Genomic DNA, 20,755 nt, shown 5'->3' with positions numbered 1-20,755 from the left:
TCTCCCCCGAAGTTTGGGAGAAGATCCATAGCTCAGTGGGAGAGCACATGCCTTACATTCACAAAGTTCCAGGTTTAGCACCTGGCATCTCTGTCAAGTCCAAACAAGATCAAGATTTGGGAGCAGGAAACCCTAATACCTGCAGAGATCCTCCTGTTCAGTGGCCATCAAGGAGGAGGGTCATGGCAAGAAAGCCAGTACAGGTGATTCACCAGCCCAAGTTATCTGATACCACACTCTTCATCAGGCCAGCAAGCCCCTTGGTTCTTCAATTGATCCCCAAGAATGACGGAAGCAAAGAGCTTGCTGTGCAGTATAGGTGTACAACCAGCAGCCTGAACACTTCCCACTGGACAATGTGACCTTCAGGAGCAATCAAAAACAGACACATTTCTGCAAGAGTGGATCCCAACTACAGTTGAGCAGGGCAGACTACTACCCTAGCTAGACTAATGAAGCCTGTCCTCACACCTGCCCTATTGCTTACATCCCTGATTTAGGGATATAAGCACTTTGTAGAACTATTGATAAGTCACTGGGTCCTTCGATTCTCTACCAGACTAGCTTAGCCAGACCCAAGTTTCAGGCCTGATCAGGGGACAGAGAAATCCTTGGTTGATATGATGAATGTTTATAGCTTGATAATGGTGGTTCTTCTTTGTTGATCAAACTGGATCTGTCTGTGGCCTTCGACACAATGGACAAATCCATTCTGCCCATGACTTGGGAAATGGGGTTGGTTTTAAGGGCAGAAGGCTTTCACAGTGCTTTCAGTTCTTCCCCCACACGTCATGTCTACGATTGCCAACAGGCCTAGAGAAAACTGTCCTGCCCCTTTGAAAAGAAGCTTAATGTGTAGAAATGGGCAAGGGAAGCTTTTCATGGCACGAAAGTAAATAACATCATCTGGTAAATAACATCACATTGAGCCTCTGTTAAAGAGACATGCAAGTCAGCATCCCTAGCTCATATCCCAAAGAGATGACTGAGCCTTTTCAATGGAAAAGAACTGGATGGCTGTGAAGCATTTAGATTGAAGAGTTTGTTAACTGTTTGGGATATGGCTTGTGAGAATCCATAGGGGTTAGTTCGAAAGCAAGAAATTGCATGTAGATAAATAGGTACCACTTCGGTGGGAAGGTAACAGCGTTCCGTGTTTAGTCATGCCGGCCACATGACCACGGAAACGTCTTCGGACAGCGCTGGCTCTTCGGCTTTGAAACGGAGATGAGCACCGCAACCCTAGAGTCGGATTCCACTGGCTTTCGAGCAAGGGAACCTTTACCTTTACCTTTACAGTGCTCTTCAATATTTATGTCATGCTGCTGAAGGAAATTGTCTGGAGCCTTGTCTGGAGAGCCAGTTTGGTGTAGTGGTTAAGTGTGCGGACTCTAATCTGGGAGAACCGGGTTTGATTCCCCCACTCCTCCACTTGCACCTGCTGATGTGACCTTGGGTCAGTCACAAGCTCTGGCACAGCTGTTCCTGAAAGAGCAGTTTCTGTCAGAGCTCTCTCAGCCCCACCCACCTCACAGGGTTTCTGTTGTGGGGAGTGGAAGGGAAAGGAGTTTGTAAGCCGCTCTGAGACACCTTTGGGCAGTGAAGGGCGGGGTATAAATTCAATCTCTTCTCTTCTTCTTAGGGCTGAATGTCATTCGCTCAGTGGCTTTGATCTTGCATGCATGGGAGACTTTTTCTCCCGAGTTCTGAACCAGTGCTTTAAGCCTCTGGTCACATGGCTAATAGAGAACAAATGGAAGCTTAATCTGCTCAAGATGGATGTGATGCTATCTGGTAAATCTGATTTTTTTTTGGAGGAGAATGGTCAATTTACCCTGGATGGGGTAAGATTATAATTTGCAGATCAAATGAAAGTTTGGGGGCACGCTGGAACCAAGCCTTATTGTTTAGAAAGCAGGTTGGCTCTGTTACTAAAAATCCCTAGTGTTGCTTATATCGTTTTCATCACCTCTCTTCCATGTCAGATGCAGCTGATCCAGCCACACCGTTCCATGCCTCTGTAATCTCATGGTCGAGCTTTATATGGAGCAGCCCTTAAAGACAGGTTGGAAGCGTCAACATACAAAATGTAATTTCCTGTTTGTTACATGGGATTCGTTGAAAAGACCACATCACAGCTCTGTTGAAGCAACTTAACTAGTGGCCTGTTTATTTCTAAGTTCAAATTTAGCTGCTGGTTCTTATTTTTAAAGCTCCTACAAACCTGGAACCCACATGTCCACAGAACCATCTCCCCCTATATGAACTTCTATTCTAGTTGGATTACTCTAACCAACTACGACTTGAGTTTTCCCCTTCCTAGTATTGTACAATCTTCAGTGCCATTTCATTTGTGGCACCAACTCTATGGAATGACCTACTAGAGGAGGTAAAGAGAGGGCCCCTTCATTGTTGATTTTTTTTTGGTAAGAGCACAGCGGCTTTACATTCTATGGCTTTCCAACTCTGTTTTCAGGTTCACCATATGCAAAACAAATGGTCCGCTTCTGACCTGTGAGGCCTCCTCCTATGCTTTTGCACAACAGCTGTTCATTTCAATGGGGCTTGTATAGCAATGTTTCATGGGAGACTATGCCCCATTCGTCAGGCCTGTCTCTCTCTCTTGTACATGCAAAAGCCTCTCAGCTGCTTCGCCTTATCTTGTGGGAGGGTTGCTTCTGCATAGGGAGGAAGGGGGATGTGCCAAGCTTCATGCTGTAGTGGAAAACAGTTGGTTTTGTGTCTCCATAGCACTGATGCAGTCATTGGCATGATAAAGTTCCTGATAAGGAATAATGGAAAGCAGAAACAAAGTACAAAACTGCCTGTATTCTACCTCCCACATTCCAAGCTACCCGCCTACATAGCTGGCATCTACTGGAGTACAGGGACTTATCAGGTGTACGTCTTTCTCTTAATTTGCTTTGATTTGATCTTTGAGTTGCCTCAGTGACTGCTCTTCTGTGTCACCATTGTTCCGTTGTAGAGACTAATAGTAAAACAGTTAACACATGAATGGATCACAGATTTAAAACCAGACCTTTGAACTGGAGATGACGTAACACTGTGCAGTGAGCACTCAACTTGGAATCTTGGGTTAAAGGACAAGGGATGCTGCTGGTGGTGATAGCAGGGGAAACCACACCCTCAGAACGAGAGGTTTTCTTCCTCTAACCACAGTGTGCGCAGAACTACAAACAGCTCTTAGAACACTATTGACTCTACAATGCAAAGACTCCACAATATAGACAAGACAATCACTCCAGTATGCTGAAAAGGCTGTGGGCAACCTGGCACATTTTGGCATTCTTGGTGGAAGTGCCCCTCTATTCAGAAATTTTGGAAGAATATAGCTGCTATAATAAGTGTAATCATGAATCAAATGATCCCCTTTACTCCTGAATTATTTTTATTGGAATTTTGGTTGGATTCTCCCCCTCTGAAACAAACAAAAAAAGAAACAATTTCGATATTGATTGCGGCTGCCAGACTTACTATTGCCTCCAAGTGGAAATCAAGTTTAGGGCCTTCGTTGCGCGCAGGCGTGTGTTGTGATCGCCGCCTCTCCGTAACCACGGAAGCTCCACGGTTCCTCCACAGAACCTCCACAGGAGGTATGATCGCTTTACTGCGTGTTAGTTTGCCCTGGGGCAAACAGCCACGCTTCCCCCCCGCAGTTTCCTGCCCGTGTGACCGGGGCCATTGTTAGGATAACTCCTTATATCTCTCTACTACCACACTAACCTCAGCACTGAGGAAGCAAAATGTTTCATCTAAAGTAGATTAAACGTGATTTAGAGCAGCATCTCAGGAATATATAAAATAATTTTAAAATAAATCACCCTTATTATATCTACCTTGAGCCACTGTGCTACTAGTTTCTAAAGTAAAATAACAAAACCACTATACATGTAGTATACCCACACATCTTTTGTGTGCATGCAGTCATACTACTCTCTCTGGTCAAAACCGATTTTGCAGTTTTGTGAGGCAACTGTTTGATATGAGACAGTAGTGGGTGAGGGGGAAAATGAACATTCTACACCAATTTTTAGGTTACATTTAGTCTTAAAAAAAGATTGTTCCCAGTCAAAGTAAAGATATATATTACTGCCATAACTCATGTAACACATAAGGAATATGCTCTCCTCCCACAGATGAATGATAAAATAGTTCTCAAGTGAACAGCCAAGAAGCATCTGAGATATTGCCAACAAAAGCCCTTCAAATTTCTCCAAAAACTACTGTAGTCTGGCTTATGTCAATTCATTGGTGGGAGGAGGAGATGGGGAAGATTCTGCCTTTGTGCAAAGAACTGGAACTAACATTCGTAACAGTCCTTAAATCTCTCATACAGAAAGCAGTTCTGGTGCCCTTTTATGACTTGCAACACATGGTTTAAATTTGAGACATCAAGGCATTACAAAAAAAAAGTCTCATGTCACTTTAAAGACTAACACGTTTATTCTAGCATAAATGTCTCTGAGGAAGAGTGCAATTAAATTTATAAATGGTTCCCCAACTGGGTAGTCATATATTTCATTTACTTGTCATTTGCACCCACCTTTCTGTTCAAAACTACTTGCAATAGCTTAAAATAAAAAACACAATATATAAAATATAGCATAAAATCCAATATACTATAAAACCAACAAAAATTCATCAATAGTTGAATGATATTGTAAAATGAACATCAAGCCAGTTACAGTCAGATAATACACAGATAGCAGCAGTAGGGTCTTAATGCAACAGCAAAATCAATGCAATCAATACTTAATTAAAAACGGCAGAGAAAGTAACAGCAATATAATCTGTAAGATTAATTCAATCAATATCTAACGCTAAAGGAATCACTTTTTATTGCTGTTTTGTGATAATGGAACACTGAAACTCAATTAGTCTTATGTCATAGTCGGAAACAAAGAGCAGTTTATACATTATGCTTACTTTGTGACACCCTTGTTTACTAAAATTAATTTTTAAAGAATAAAATTTATACTCTTTCTCAACTTTTTTGTTTGTTTTGTTTTTTCCATAGTCTTACAGCCATGGCTGAAAATGCTCTGATAAACATATTTTCCCTGGGGACATCCCAGGGTTGGCTTAAGAGATGTCTTGTAGAGTTCCATGATTCCCAGGTTCCTGTGCCTGATTCTGGCTGGGACCATATCACACAGGGAAAGGAAGCTTAGAACCCGATACAGCCCCAGGGAGCCATAATTTTCCATTATGGGCTTTGTATGTACAGATGACCTACACCATAACGTTAGTGTTTGGCCCTCTCTCAGGATAAAGGCTCAGCAAGCAGAGCACTACTATGACATGTCTGACATGTGGCAGTCTAAACCTTATTCCAGGATATACAGTGAAACCAGTTCCTTATTCAAATCTTTTTTTGAAATACAGGCTTCTTGCGTGCACCTGAAATGGAAGCCTGTGGCTTCAGAACCAGTGTTTGGACTGGGCACCACTGTATGTCATCTTTCAGGGGACAGTCTCCAGAGCGTGGGGATGTCCTTTGGGGTGGTCCAAAGATTGTTTTGGGTTACAGCTTGGCCCCAATGTCTGCCTGTGTGATTGTCCTGGGGCTCCTCACTTTGGAGCAGCTGGCACAAGAACCGCGCTTTGGACCAGGACACAGCATATGTTCCCTCGAAGGGGAGAGTTCACTGAACATGGGGGTGCATGAAGTTTGGGGGTCAAAATCTTATTTTGGGGTTCAGAGCTTTCAAACTCTCATTGTTTTTGGATGAATTTATGAATGAGACGCGAATAAGGAATGAATAAAGAATTGGGAATAAGGAACCAACTTCAGCCTCCTGTTTGAATTCCACCACAATGGTACTTACAGCAGTGCTCCTTGTGAAATGCAAACACGGTGAATGAAAAACATAGATTGACTACTGTAAGCCAAACCCATGCTCTGTGCTTCTGTGACCTGGAGGTAAGCAATCACACAGGGGTGCACAACCATACTAAAAAAAAGCAACATGAGAACAGAGAGGGAATACACACCAAAGGGGAAAGGACCTATCTATTTGCAGACACACAACATGTATTGGTTGTCTTAAGGGTACACGAGGAAAATGTCATGTCTGGTTATGCTGAATGTCCTCCTTTTTAAAAAGAAAATAATATATTTTATTACAATGGGTACAGAATTAGGAAGCGGCTATTGCTTGTTTTATTGAGGTTACTGCCTTTTTTGGTTTTTAAAAAATCCCTATTTTAACTAAAGTTGCTGGAAGCCACCTTTTGAACAAAACTGCTAAGCGTGCATTGTGGTATTAATACACGTTTTAAATGGAGAAGCCGGGGGGGGGGGTCTTGCAGAAGAAAAATAATCTACAAACAGTACAGGTTCAGAAAAACGGGGGGAGAGATCTGAAGGCTGGCTCAGTGATTTCTGGGGCACGAAAACTGCAAGATTACAGCTTGCTCAGAAGCACGGCGCCAAGGCTGCTCGCCGCGCTCTCGCTCTCTCCCTCCCTCCTTACGGAAGTAGCTGGGCCTGCTGTTGTCAGTACTGTTGTCAGTACTGTTAACGGGCCTCATCTTTAAGGGGGGGGGGGTCCTTCTCGGCCCTCTGGCCCGGCCCGGCCATGGCGCCTCCTCCTCTTCCCCCGCCGCCGCCTCCCGCGCCCCTCCAGTCGGTGGGCTGCTGCGGCCCGTGGGAGATGCGGGAGCGTCTCGGAACTGGAGGCTTCGGCAACGTCATCCGCTGGCACCACAAGGTGGGTGCGACGGGAGTGCGGAGAGGCCGGCGGGGCAAGCGCCCATGACAAGAATATTTCTTAAAAGAAATTAATTGGCCGGAAGGACGCGGCTAGTGGCGTGCGCAATACCCTAAAGGGACAATCGGGCGGGAGCGCGCTTTTTTCTCTCTCTCTCTCTCTCCCCGTGTGACGTCAACAGAGTGGCAGGAGCGTCGCGTGCGTGTATAAAGGCGCCTTAGTTTTGTGGGAGACGTCATGCGCCCCAAAACCCTGCTTGTGAACAAAAGTAGCAGTCTGGAGTAAAAAATAGCAGTCTGGAGCAGTCTGGATAAGTGGCACATGCAGCGAGCCCTTCTGTTCACAGAAGTCGCAGTGAACACGTGGAACAATCTCTGCACACCCTTGTTTTTTCTTTATACTTGGGCTAATTCTCACATTACATTACATGTACTTCTGCTGGATGTGTGGTTCAAACGACACACTTGCATATGTACTGGTTCCGGTTTCTTTTGTAAAGTGAATGTGTATTGGCTCTTACAGATGCATGTACATGCAGGATGCGCGTGCGTTCACTGTAAAATGAACACGGCTTGCGCTTGAGCTATTGCTGTCGTGGGTTTGTTTACTTCTGCAATTTATATTCCCTCTTGGTATGGTGAAAACTTGGGGGAAAGTAACTAATATAGAAAAATAGGCATCTTAAACTCATTAGCAGCAACAGAATCCCAAAAGGCACAATTTTTTCAGAGACTGCAACTTCCATTAGGGATGCTATTGTAGCAAAAACAACTTGGGGCTTTTTAAAGAGTCACTGAAGCCTAAAGTTTCTGGGCTACAGGCCACCTCATCAGATGTTTATGCTGCTTTTCAGGGATATAAACGTATTTGCTGTGTGGCAGCAAAGCAGTGTTGTGCCTTATAGTGCTGTAAGATTTGTAGTACTGAAGCTTCAGATCTTAATGTATTAAGATGAAATAACTTTCCAGTTCATAGGATGTTTATTTATTTTATTGGTCTTGTATCCTGCCTTCCCTGTAAGCAGGCTCAGGGCGGGTTCCATCAGTCTCAATACAATATATAATACAATTTAAAACAACAACAACGTTCCTCAGAGACCACTAAACAAACATTTACCAGAGAGAAATTTTTTCAATAACATACAGTAATAATAATATTGAGCTTTGATCTAGCACTGTCAGATATGTTATGATATTTTTACAATAGCCCTCTAAGATAGGCCACTGTTATTAACCCAATGTTGGGATATGGCTTTTTCACAGATTGTAGAAAAGCTTATAGGAAAAGTAGCATTTGAACTGGAGGTCTCCTAAATCACAATTTATTAAGTAGTATAAATCTATTTGGAGCTGGCTCAAGTGGTTAAGAAGAACTGCAGGCTGTGGAAGGTCAGTAGTTCAGCAGTTTGAGACCCAGGTGCCGCAAGACGGAGTGAGCTCCCGTCTCTAGTTCCAGCTCCTGCCAACCTAGCAGTTCGAAAGCAAGAAATTGCAAGTAGATAAATAGGTACCACTTCGGTGGGAAGGTAACAGCGTTCTGTGCGCCTTGGTGTTTAGTCATGCCAGCCACATGACCACGGAAATGTCTTCGGACAGCGCTGGCTCTTCGGCTTTGAAACTGATATGAGCACCGCAACCCTAGAGTCGGACTCGACTGGCTTTCGAGCAAGGGAACCTTTACCTTTACTTTTATAAATCTATTTAAGCAATGCTTTTTGTAAGTTTCATAGGCCAGAGTCCATTTTGTCTGAGATACAGATCTGGGCTTTGACCCAGGAAAACATTTGCCAGGGCTGTGCTAAATTTATTAGGTTTTTTAAGTTCCCCGAATACTTCACTTTATTTCCCTTTAACTGGCATCCCGAGACATTGTAATCTAACAAATGAAAATTTTATTGGCAGGGAAAGAAATTGTTATTTATGGGGAATGTTTATTTTCCCTACCAGCTGAGTGGGAAACATCTCGCTTGGTTCCTTTGGTCAGGTACAACAAAAGGAACAACTTGAGGCAAAACCAGCCACTCACTTTCCCCCTTGCCCTCAACCTGTGGCTTCTGGCTGTTGCTGTTGTTTTAATGAGGGTTACCAACTCTGGGTTAGAAAATTCCTGGAGATTTTGTGGGTGGAACTTGGAGAGCAACAACAGTGGGGTTCACCCTTCAAAGCAGCCATTTTCTCCGGGGGAGAAGTCTCCTGGCCCCACCTGGAGGTTGGCAACCATATATGTGGTTCAGACTTTCCACAGGCAAAAATTCCATGTAAATTACAAAGTTTCCATGTAAAGTTTATTTCAGGAAAAATTATGTAGTTTTATGATTAATGTGCTGATATGTCATACTGGTTTTTCCATGGTCCATACATATACCTTAAAACATTTTTACAGATGGAAACAGAGACTTGGAACAGAGTGTGTTAGTCAAAATGCTTCTATTTGGTGTAGTGGTTAAGTGTGCAGACTCTAATCTGGGAGAACCGGGTTTGATTCCCCACTTCTCCACTTGCACCTGCTGATGTGACCTTGGGTCAGTCACAAGCTCTGGCACAGCTGTTCATGAAAGAGCAGTTTGTGTCAGAGTTCTCTCAGCCCCACCCACCTCACAAGGTGTCTGTTGTGGGGAGGGGAAGGGAAAGGAGTTTGTAAGCCGCTCTGAGACTCCAAGTGAAGGGCGGGGTATAAATCCAATCTCCTCCTCTTCTTCTTCTTCTTCTTCTGTTCTCATATTTAAAATATCCTGTGAGTTGAAACCAGGCCCCCTCTCCCAAATTCCACATTGCTGAAGGCTTTTTCCACCCTGCTACTTGCTACATTCCTTTATCTACAGTAGATTGTCCTTCACTGGGCAACAACAGTTTCTCTCTCATCTGTCCTCCCTTCGCTTTTAACTACAGAGACTGCATACTTGCAGCAGTATATGATACAGCAGTACTGCACTGGAGTTTTCTGTTTATATATACGTGTTTTATTATGTATATCCACCCTCACTCGAATTAGGGAGCCAGGGAAGGGGTTGGATACTTCTCTGTGTAAGTGTATTTTGAAAACAGAAAAAACACACCATCACTCTGCAAGGCAAAATAGGGACAGTAAATGATCAGGGACAGGTAACAGAAAAATGGTAACTGTTCCTGGCAAATACGAACATTTGGAATAGTGATTGCTTAGCTGCCTCTGTGTATGTGTGTGTGCATGTGCATGTGCATACCCAGTATGTATAATTGTTACATGATGCTATCAATACATGGTTTTCCTTCAAATTCCCAACAGGACTGCATAGCATGCAGGGTTTTGTAACATCTAAATCAAAGCCAGTATTCTTGTCAAGGTGCTGTGAATATAAAGGACAGTGCACTGTATTTAGACTGCTTAAACTTTTTTTTTTTTTTAAACAGGAGACTGGGGAGCAAATTGCCATTAAACAGTGCCGTCAGGAGCTCAGCCCCCGCAACAGAGAAAGATGGTGTCTGGAAATACAGATAATGAAACGGTGAGCAATGTGCCTGCGCTGGAAAACCTGTGGCACGTGTGTATTTTATGCAAAGTGGCATCAGGAAGGATAGTAATCTTGTTCAATTGAAGATGTATTTATTTAGCTTTCTCCATCTTGTGGGCTTCAGACAAATCACAGCATTTAAGCATTTATACATTAAACAACATACAATAAACAGAGAGGAAGAGGAGACTGAGCTCATATTATATCCTTGTAATAATAATAATTGTGTGCTGTCAGGCCAAGGCTGAGGGTTCATTTACACTAAAATGTAACAAATGCCCTGATGTAATGTTGTTTTCAAGCTGTGTTCTGGAGAATCAGTGACAGATGCACTTTCTTAATCAGAGTTTGCCTGGCCACTATGGCACACCTCAGGGCTTATGAAGAATGCTGGTGATGGCCCAACAAGATGCAATTAAGTTATATGCCGTAGAATGTGCCCTAGGATCTACAGCCAGTGTTCAGGCTTAGTTCAGCAGACAGGTTAATGCAGAAAGTGTTCCCTGAATGGACAAAGTTTGAAAATCAGTGCCTTAAAGCAAAACAATGGGTCCTGGGATATTATGTTATCTACTCTACTTACTTTCCTATAGACTAAATCACCCCAATGTGGTGGCTGCCCGTGATGTCCCAGAAGGGATGCAGAATCTTGCCCCTAATGACTTGCCCCTGTTGGCTATGGAGTACTGCCAGGGAGGAGATCTTAGAAGGGTGAGTATTTGGAAGTGCACCATACATTAGGGAGGAGCCAGGAGACTGGGGGGGGGGTCTAGTTGGGTTTAGGCTGCTTTGTTTTTGTTGGTGTAGTGCGGTGATTCTCAGTCTTTTTGTACCTCACATCCCGTCAATGATTGTATCAGAGAACCAGGGTCCAACCCCGATAGAAACAAAAAAAAAGCCCAAGAAGGTTATTTCTCTGTTCATAGACATTCTGACATTATATTTAACATTTACAGAAATTTTAAGGACATTAAACAAATTACAGAAGGACAATGGATAATCTTGGCAGGAAGGGTCAGCAAGAAGCAGCACATCAAAGATGCTTGTTGGTGGGCCGGAAGAAGTGAGGGATTAGGAGAAACAGCAAGGGTCCGAGGTTATTACTAACATACCCAAAAGTTACAGATGGATAATCTGTGGCTGGTAGGGTGGGCAGGTTCAGACTTGCAAGTGGACATGGGGAGAGCTATTTCTTAGCTGTTATGAAAATCGTGCATGTCACCTAGACTACTTCTGCATCCCACATACCAGTCGCTGACAATTACTAGTATGGATTCAGGTGGGGCGGCCGTATTGGTCTGAAGCAGCAGAAGAAAGTTTGAGTCCAGTGGCACCTTTAGGACTACAACAACAACAATGAAAGCTTATATCTTGAATAAAACTTTGTCAGTCTTAAAGGTGCCACTGGATTCAAACTTTGTTCAATCACTGGTATAGTGTGGGATGTTCCAGAAGCTCTGGCATGAGGGGAAGAGGCATCATTCTCTTGAACCAATGATATCCATTTGATTCGTTAGAGATTTGATATTGTCGTTCAAAAGATTTTTATACACATAAAGAATCTGCTGGTGGCAAGGTGCAGTGTCAAAACTCTATACAGAGGGCTCCTGCATCTCTTATTTGTTATTTTGAAAATAAAAATAGAGAGCCAGAGTGGTGTAGTGGTTAAGATCGGAAGACTATAATATGGAGAACCAGGTTCGATTCTGCCCTTCTCCACCTGAAGCCAATTGGGTCAATTATAGATCTCAGCGCTCTCTCAGCCCCTGAAGTAAGTCTAGTTCACCACCTAAAAGAATAAGAATTTAAGGCTGCCAGACAATTTTGGATCTCCTGGCTACACACAATGCCATAGATAAGTATTTATTATTATTATTATTATTATTGAAAAATATACCTTGTTCTTTTATAAAATTCAGTAAAAACAATAAAACGACGTCAGAAAATATTGTGACCCCATGGACAAACCAGTTGTAATCCCACAGGATCAATCTGGGAAGGCTACTGGTTTGTCCATGGGAAGATAATATTTACTGATGCTTTTATTGTTTCTACTGATCTTGCAGTTGATGTCAGCACTTGAGTCAGGTGGGTGGCATAACTAGCGAAGTCTGCTGGGTCAGTCTAAGGGGAGCATGGGGTCATACTGAGAGAGGTGGGCTTTTATGTGTGTGGGTCCCAGGTTGTGCAGGGCTTTTAAGGTAAGAACCAGCACCTTGAATTGAGCCTGGAAACAAATAGCTGGCTAATAATGTTTCAAATTCCAAGTTATGTGCACCTCATCAACAAAAAGGCACCCTGCACCAGTTCTAGCTTCTAAATTGTCTTCAAGGGCAGCTCCCTTTCACTCTTAGGACGTTAACAGACAATTAAAATGTGGTGGAAGTGGTCTGAATGCACATTTTCTGCCATGAAAGCAGATACAGCAAATGTGATCTTGTATCGGTTTCACAGCACTTTACAATGTCTGTCCTCACCCTTATTCAAAACTTGCAAAAGGCAGAGGAAGCAGAAGTTTCCAGCTCGAGTTTCCCATGCCTTTTAGATAATATTGCCTGTGTATTCCATGATTCTGAAGGGGCACAGAGAAATTGTGGAATGTGATATCGGCCACAGTTTCCTGAGAATCCCAAGTTTAATTGGAGGTAAATGATAAAAAAATAACTTTTTAATCCCTATGTTTATAAAATATGCTTGGAAGTGTGCAAGCAGTGTATAGTGTGTAGGTGGAGATGGACAGAAACTGTTTAAGTAATTTGAGAGCATGAATTAAGAGAATCTCCTGTTGTATGTACACTGATTTCTGTTGTCCCACCATAGCTTGTCTTTGAATAGATTGTACTTTTTTTGAAGCAAATAAAACTTAGAGACAACAGTACAAGAACTTTTAACCCTAGGGCAGAGATTCTTCACTCAAACCATTCCTTATTCAAACCATTTTCAACTCTCTGCAAAATGATTGCCTGTCTCCATACTTAGAATTTGCAAGAGTTGGTGAATGAGATTTACATCGATCAGAAGACTCCTTGCTCCTTCCTGTGACTAGTAGGACCAGAATAAACATGCACAATATGATTTACACCAGCGTTGACAACTAGCTTTTCTTGTTGCTGAAGTTAACTTGCATTAACATATTATTTTGATTGCTGTTTTTTTTCCTTGTGCAAAGTAACTCGGTACTAAGCACTGCTAAATACTGGATGGCTGTAACAACCCACTTTTAAAGTATTCAGGAAAAACCACTTGTGAAGATAGGATGCTCAGCTAGGATGCTCACCTGGTGGCCTGGAAATGAAGACTACTATTGCTTATCGCATCCTGTAATATGTCAATAATTTGCTAGGCATTGACCAAAACAAAGAAGTATTACGGTCTGTGTTGACACTAAACAAAACTGATTTAGAAGGGGAGCTCATGGAAAGGCTAGAGAAAATGAGGTCAGGGGGAGCCACATATATGGCAAGAATAGGAGTTTTGTAAAAATCATGTCGATGAAATGGACTATTTAGGCATTGTATTTCACATACAATGCCTAATTAACTTGAGGAAATTGCTGGAGCAAGTTGTGTTGATGTCTAATGGTTTAGATGGCTTTAAAAGATAATTACGCAAATTCCTAGAGGATAGCTCTGTCCACAGCTATTGGCCACAAATAAGTACATGGTACTTTTGTGTTTAGAGGCTGCATGCCACTGTGTATAAATTGCTAGGAAGCAAACGAGGAGAGAGGGGTCTTGCTGCATTACATGAGCCACTGATATGATCCAAAGGCTGATCTTATGGCCTTGTGAAAAGGAGAAAAAGGGGGTGGTTCTGATGCATTCATTTCCTAGAACTTAAGGGTGATCTGCAGTCTTTTGGGACTGTGCCACTTCAAAACTCCAATTTGCTTTAAGGAGTGGTGCAGGCATGCTAGAACCATGCTGTATGATTCTGGAAAAAAAAATTATCTATGGAAACTTCTTTTTGTCCCTCAGCATATAATGCCAACATTTCCTCAGCTAGCATCCTTTCAGAAGGGCCTCTTTGCACTAGTGCTAATTCTTAACAAACCCCTGCAAAGAGAATGAATTTTCTTACGTCCTCTCTTTTAATTCTGCAGTATCTAAACCAGCTTGATAACTGCTGTGGCCTGCAGGAAAGATCTATCCTCATCTTGCTGTCAGACATTGGTAAGTGACCGAGAGTCCCATCATGAAGCAATGGCCTCAGGCAGAGTGTTATTGAATGACATTAAAGGCAGAAGGCTATGATCACAGACTGCTCCAGTGCAAGGGCATCATGTAGTGTTGAGAATTTCTGCACTGCTGTATTGAATGAGATCTGTATGACAATTCTTTTGCACACCTCCCATTCATTTCAGTGAGGGGGACTGTGCCCCCGTTAATTAGTGTGGTGGGTTTTCCAACTCAGGAAGTACCCTACCCTTGCAATATGTGTAGGTGAAGTGAGCATTTGAACAAATCAAAGCATTTCTGTCTTGTCCTTTGACATGACTAGGAATTGGAAACTCAGATAGAACGACCTCTGAGTGCCAAATAGACCTTGTGGAGAAACAACAAAATGTGCAGTACCACTGTAGAAAGTAGAATGAAGTTTGAGTCCAGTGGCACCTTTAATACCCACAAAGTTTTATTCAAGGTTGAGCTTTCGTGTGCAAGCACACTTCTTCAAATACAGTGTAGAAATTACTTAGCTAGTAAACCTATGCCTAGGAAAACCAGTCAGTTCTTATGGTGCCAGGATTCTCACTGTTGCAGGCTGTTCCACTGAAGTTTACTTCTGAAGACAAAAGTCTGCTTAAGGCAGGGTTAGGCAAACTTTTTTGACCGAGTACCAGAAACCTTGCATGTCTGATGTGAAAATGATGATATGCTAGGAAACGAAAGAGGGAGGAGGGAAAAGACAGGGGTGTGTACTTGGCCAGACACACTGGGAGCAAACTAAGCTTCAGTGGGGCTGCCAGTACCTCAGGGACACCTTTCAGCTTCTTGTGCTGAGAATGGGCCCTGTGTGCCAAGCAAAATTATCTGGCATGCCTCTGTTCATGCATACAAGAAGTTGCTTGCCCTGTTTCTTTGCTCAGTCCCGGTGTTCTGAGCCTTTGTGCTGCTGCTTGACTGTGCCTCATTGTCTTCTGTCATGCACTGGCAATAGATTGCAGAAATTGAACTGATGCTAATAGATGATAGGGGCTCTGGGGCAAGTGATGCTCTGTCTTCTTGGTGCTTGGGGGGGGGGTCAACAGTGGGAGGGCTTCTAATGTCCTGGCCCCACTGGTGGACCTCCTGATGGCACCTGGTATTTTTGGCCACTGTGTGACACAGAGTGTTGGACGGGATGGGCCTTTGGCCTGATCCAACATTGGCGTCTCTTATGTTCTTATGATGATAATTTTGCTGATAACAATTCTCTCTCTCTCTCTCTCTCTCTCTCTCTCTCTCTCTCTCTCTCTCTTCTCCTGCCCACCCTCCCTCCCTCCCTAGCTTCTGCTCTCAGATACCTTCACGAGAACAGAATCATCCACAGAGACTTGAAACCAGAGAACATTGTTCTGCAACAAGGAGATGGAAGGGTGAGGGGGGCACTAAGAATCTTGATGGGGTCATCTGGATCTGTCATGGAGAAATATAAGATGTTGAGCAGAACTGCACCCCTGCAGGTCAAAATATTGTTTGGGGGAGACTGAGTGGGTGGTTTTGTTCACGCCTGCTTAGAGTCTGAGCCAAAACAAATGTGACAGATCACAGATCTCGATCAGCCTATTAAAGATAAACTGCATGCACACATTCAGCCCCAACTCAGACGGAGGTGGGATGGGAAGGGGAAAGAGAATTTAATTCTTCAGCCCTCCACTGGGTTTCACTTATTGAAATCAAGCTATCCGGTAGTGCAAGCAACCCAGTTTTTATCAGCAAAACCAAGCTGGGACTGAAGGGTTAAATCCTTTCTTATTTTTTCACATGTCCCCCCAACATGTGCAGTTTTCCTTTAACAGACTGACTGATGATCTCTACCACATTTGTTTTGGCCACGACTGATTCACCATCTTTAGTCTGAAAGAGTTGGAGATGAAAGTTACATGCTACGCATTTCCCTTTATAACTGCAATGAAAAAAGCTAGAGACTCTAAAAAAAACCCAAAAGCTGAGGACTAGTGTAGCATTAAAATGCAAAAAAGAAAAGCTGTTCAGTGGAAGGTGAGGAAATGTTGGCCTCAGGAGGCTGATGCAAGGAAACTGCTGGGGAAACTGCTGTGTGGAGGCTCCATTGCCATTGTGAATGCCCCTCTGTTCGCAGCAGCAATTAGAGCTACACAGAGAATAGTCTCTGCGTGCAAGTAGCCATATTCTTTTCCCCCCTTTGAGTCATCTTAATGTGCTTACTCAGATTTTGTCTCTGCTCTTTCTCTCAGCTAATACACAAGATCATTGATCTGGGATATGCCAAAGAGCTGGATCAAGGCAGCCTTTGCACTTCTTTCGTTGGGACACTGCAGTACCTGGTAAGAACTCTACCTCTGTGTGTGTGAGTGAGAGAGTACTGTCGGGATTCAGTTAGAGTCAATCAGTGGACCCGCTGCAACAAAGTGGGCACTGTGCCGATAGCAGTTAAAAGGAAGCATTTAAACTGTATGGTGTGAACACTGCCTACCCGGATTAGAAGGCCCATCTAGCCGAGTGTTTATTGCCTGATTCTGGCAGGGTATTAAGAAAGAATGAAGACAATGGCTTTCCTTTTCCTTTATTATTTGTCTCCCAGTGTCTGGTATTTAGAGGTATACTGCATATGTACAAACAAATTCAGTTTAGCTGTCTTCCATGAACTTGTCCAATCATTTTTAAAATATCATTTAAGTTAGTAGCCATCACTAAGCCTTGTGGTAGAGAATTGTGTTAATGACATATCCTGCAAAGATGCACTTCCTTCTGTTAGTCCTGAATCTCCATGTAAGAAAAAACTTTTGATTGTCACTTTTATATCGCTTTGGCTCAAAGGAGAGTGAGAGGAGGCTCCCCAGGAGCTCTGCCTACCTTCCGGAGAGCCTTTTAGGGAAATGAGGAGCTTGACTTAGCCTTTTTCTGAATCTCAATATTCTAGGCACCGGAACTGCTGGAGCAGCTGAAGTACACAGTGACGGTTGATTACTGGAGTTTTGGCACACTGACATTTGAGTGCATAACAGGTTTCCGACCTTTTCTGCCCAACTGGCAACCAGTGCAATGGTGAGTAATTCAAGGAGGAAACTCAGACTTTATCTCCTGTATCCTGAGGGCAGAAAAGGTGGGTCAGTAGCTGTTTGGTGCGACAGAGAAGAGCGAAGGTGTTATTGCTGTCCATAGGCTCAGAGTGGATTATTATTATTTTTAGGCCCCCCGGAGGGGATTTTTTATTGCATTTTTAATAGACTACAAACTACAACGAAAAATTGGGAAAGGTTAACTACATCTAGGGAGAAAGGAAAGAAAACCACTACTAACTAAAACCCCAAGTATAGTAGATCATAACAACAGCTTATATAAATGTTAATCTTAAATTGCTAGTATTACTTTGAACGTAGTCGGTTATGCTAAATTTTTATCTTTTTATCCATTGATTTAACTGTTTAAGAGAACCCCCAGAGCATCCCATAATAATGCTCAGAGTGGATTATAATGAATGAATTTAGCCACTGACTCCCCTTCAAGCTTAAGAAGAGGAATGAGGAAAAACTGAGTTGACAGTATTTTCAGGAGGACAACTGATTTTGGGTTACTATTTAGCATGAGGGGTTATATTTCTTGTTGCTGCAGCAGTTCTCTCTTGAATGGCTGAACTTGCAATTTAATCCTGTCCTTGTACTGCTGATTTTCATTTGTACAGGATGCCCATTTACAATTAACCATTTATTGTTTGGGGTGTTTATGATTTCTGCCTTTTGTAAGCCAGTTGGTGGCAAACTTGTGCCTAGGCTGGACCAATTCAGACTGCAGATTGGGCTCATACAATATAATGCTCTTCCATGAAAAAAAATGGACACACAGGAAACTTGCTTGTCAAAGAAGGCTGGGCTAGAATGTTTCCGTTTGACAGTTATGAAATGTTTTCTATGGAGGAGCAGTCAGTCACAATGAGCCCCATTCTTCAGGGGTACAGCCTAGACATAGGGTTATCAACTAAGTGAGACCCAGAATTCATTCTTGGGTTTTTTGGAGACAGTTTGTTGTGAAAAGTGCAAAAGTGTGACAAAACCCCTAAAACCTTGCTAGGGCTTGAGTGCCACCTAGTGCATCTGGGATCTTGGATCTCTTATGGTTTACATTAGAATAAACCATTAATTTCTAGCTGGCACTCTTGAGCCCAAGTAAGATTTTAGAGTTCTGTCACTGTCACAAAAAGGTACCACCTGATACCTGTACTTCCTGGATTTTGACTGATTGCTGGCTGAGAAGGTAGGAGTATAGGAAGGGGTAGAAATGAGGTCTTCTTGGCTTCTGAGGAGGTACAAATGTGGAGGGTGAGTGTCTGAACAAAAAGGGTATTCTGGAGGTTTGGTAAAATGTTGGTAGCTTTGTAGCTTTGTTTGCCGGAGATAAGACCTGAGTGGCATCAGTTGAGGTGCAGCACAAATTACAGCATGTTCTTCCTTGAGTTTAACAATGAAAATTCACTAAGAACTGTGGAAACAAGCAAGGAAGGAAGGAGAAATTGTTACAGCAAAAATAAAGTGCCTTGTGGCACCTTTAAAACTAATAGATTTGCCATGGCATTTTTATGAATTAGTGCCTGACTAATGAGGTACTTGAATTGCTCTTCGCATCTGGCAGATATATACACATGGGTATATATGGGGGGGGGCTGTAAACATTTGGACTCCGAGTCCATGAAATGGGAGAGGTCTGTGACATTTTTACACAAAGTCCAACATAGGAGCTAAGAAGGCTTTATTAACACCCGTTACTATTCTTGTGAATGAGTCATTCTGTTCTTATTTGGGATACATTTTAAGCCATGCATAGTAATGCCACAGACCTTCTGTAGCTATTTGTATTTCTATCCATGTGTACATGTGCCTTTTGAGAATAAAACCTCTGACATTTTCAAAGCACTCTGTAGTTCACAAAAGCTTATCATACAGCCTTATTAACTTTTAGTTTATGAGGAGACTTTCCCTGGAAAAAATGTACCTTGATTCTTTTAGGCATGCAAAAGTGAGGCAGAAAAGTGAGCTGGATATTGTTGTCTATGAAGACTTGTCTGGAGAAGTGAAATTTTCTAGCAAATTGCCACAGCCCAATAATCTGAACTGGTAAGTAAATAACTGTGCAGTGAGAAAAAGCAAGTTGCTTCTTCTATAGGTTGCTCTCAGTGTCTCTAGTTCTGTACCTCCACCCCAATGATGAAATGGTAGTCATGTATGCAAATAGCACTGTTCAGTGTGTTTTTTTTCTTTGCTTACTTTATGGCTGTTAAATGTAAGTTAGGGAAAACTAGAGGAAGAAATTTATTTTTAAAAAAGTCTTATTTGCACTGTGGATTGGGATTAAGCCAATTCATTCATTACATTTTAATCCTACTTTTCTTGCAAGGAGAATGAAGTTTTTTTCTGTTAATTTGCCTTGTCACTTCATACTCACGGTAACCCTGTGAGGAAGATTAGGATAGTGTGTTTTGCCCATCATACTCCAGAACCAAGTGACAACCAAACCCCATGACTGTCATCCCTGTGTCAATATCATCTTCACCATTATTATTATAGCTTCATTGCAGAATACTGGGAAAGAGTAAGGTCTTTGCACTGAGGAATTCATAGTCTTTTTTCACATAGGATGTACAGTAAATGGAAGCCTTGGGAACTGGGCAGCTGTATTGTATACACAAGCCCTTGCCTCCCACACACATTTGAGTGCCTTTTGTGTATAAAAAGGAGGGTGCTTTGTTCAGTCCACTTTTTAAGAATCCTTCTGGTACTGCCAGCCACTGTTTTCCTCCTACCCAAAGTTTTTTCGCATGTGTGGTTGCAGTGTGTTGGCTGATCGACTGGAGAAATGGCTACAGATGATGCTTAAATGGAACCCACGGCAGAGAGGCACTGACCCCACATATGGCCCCAATGGCTGTTTCAAGGCCTTGGATGACATCCTGAATATTAAAGTAAGTTCTGTTTGGAGGGAATAAAAGGTTCGGCATGTGGTGACTGGGATGTGTGTACAACAACTTGATTCCAGATAGATTGATTTAAAATCTTTTAACTTAATGGGTGAATTCATCAATAATGTATTGCCTTATGCATTAAAAGATATTGTTGACCAACTTAGCCACATTTAAACAATAAATATATGCGTGAAGATATTGTCTGTAGAGTATAGGCAGGAAGTATCAGTCTTTAATGCTGTTTTACATAAAAATGTTCATACTGCACATTTTGAATGAATCCCATTTTGTCTTTCACTTGTTCCAAAAGAAGAGGTTTTTATAGTGTTCTCTGAAATTTCTTTCCCATAAGGAGCAGGTGGGAAGTAGTCTGGGGGTAGAAATTCCCCCCCCCCCC

At 42.5% G+C, this 20,755-nt stretch overlaps 1 protein-coding gene across 1 annotated transcript in view; it reads left to right on the top strand.

Moving 5' to 3' along the window:
* Positions 1-6,519: 6,519 nt before the first annotated feature.
* The window catches only part of IKBKB (inhibitor of kappa light polypeptide gene enhancer in B-cells, kinase beta), a 30,592-nt gene continuing 16,356 nt past the window's right edge, over positions 6,520-20,755 (top strand). The window contains exons 1-9 of the mRNA XM_015408157.1: positions 6,520-6,734; positions 10,124-10,218; positions 10,818-10,935; positions 14,327-14,396; positions 15,711-15,799; positions 16,640-16,729; positions 17,326-17,450; positions 19,406-19,513; positions 20,229-20,358. Coding sequence (XP_015263643.1) covers positions 6,603-6,734; positions 10,124-10,218; positions 10,818-10,935; positions 14,327-14,396; positions 15,711-15,799; positions 16,640-16,729; positions 17,326-17,450; positions 19,406-19,513; positions 20,229-20,358 — 957 coding nt within the window. The 5' untranslated portion in view covers positions 6,520-6,602. The remainder of the gene's footprint in view (positions 6,735-10,123; positions 10,219-10,817; positions 10,936-14,326; positions 14,397-15,710; positions 15,800-16,639; positions 16,730-17,325; positions 17,451-19,405; positions 19,514-20,228; positions 20,359-20,755) is intronic.

Source organism: Gekko japonicus, unplaced genomic scaffold (genome assembly GCF_001447785.1).
Source record: "Gekko japonicus isolate JY-2015 unplaced genomic scaffold, Gekko_japonicus_V1.1 scaffold139, whole genome shotgun sequence".
In the NCBI taxonomy this organism is placed as follows: Eukaryota; Metazoa; Chordata; class Lepidosauria; order Squamata; family Gekkonidae; genus Gekko; species Gekko japonicus.
The sequence above is the reverse complement of the archived record's forward strand: the minus strand, read 5'-3'. Positions and strand labels throughout refer to the sequence as shown.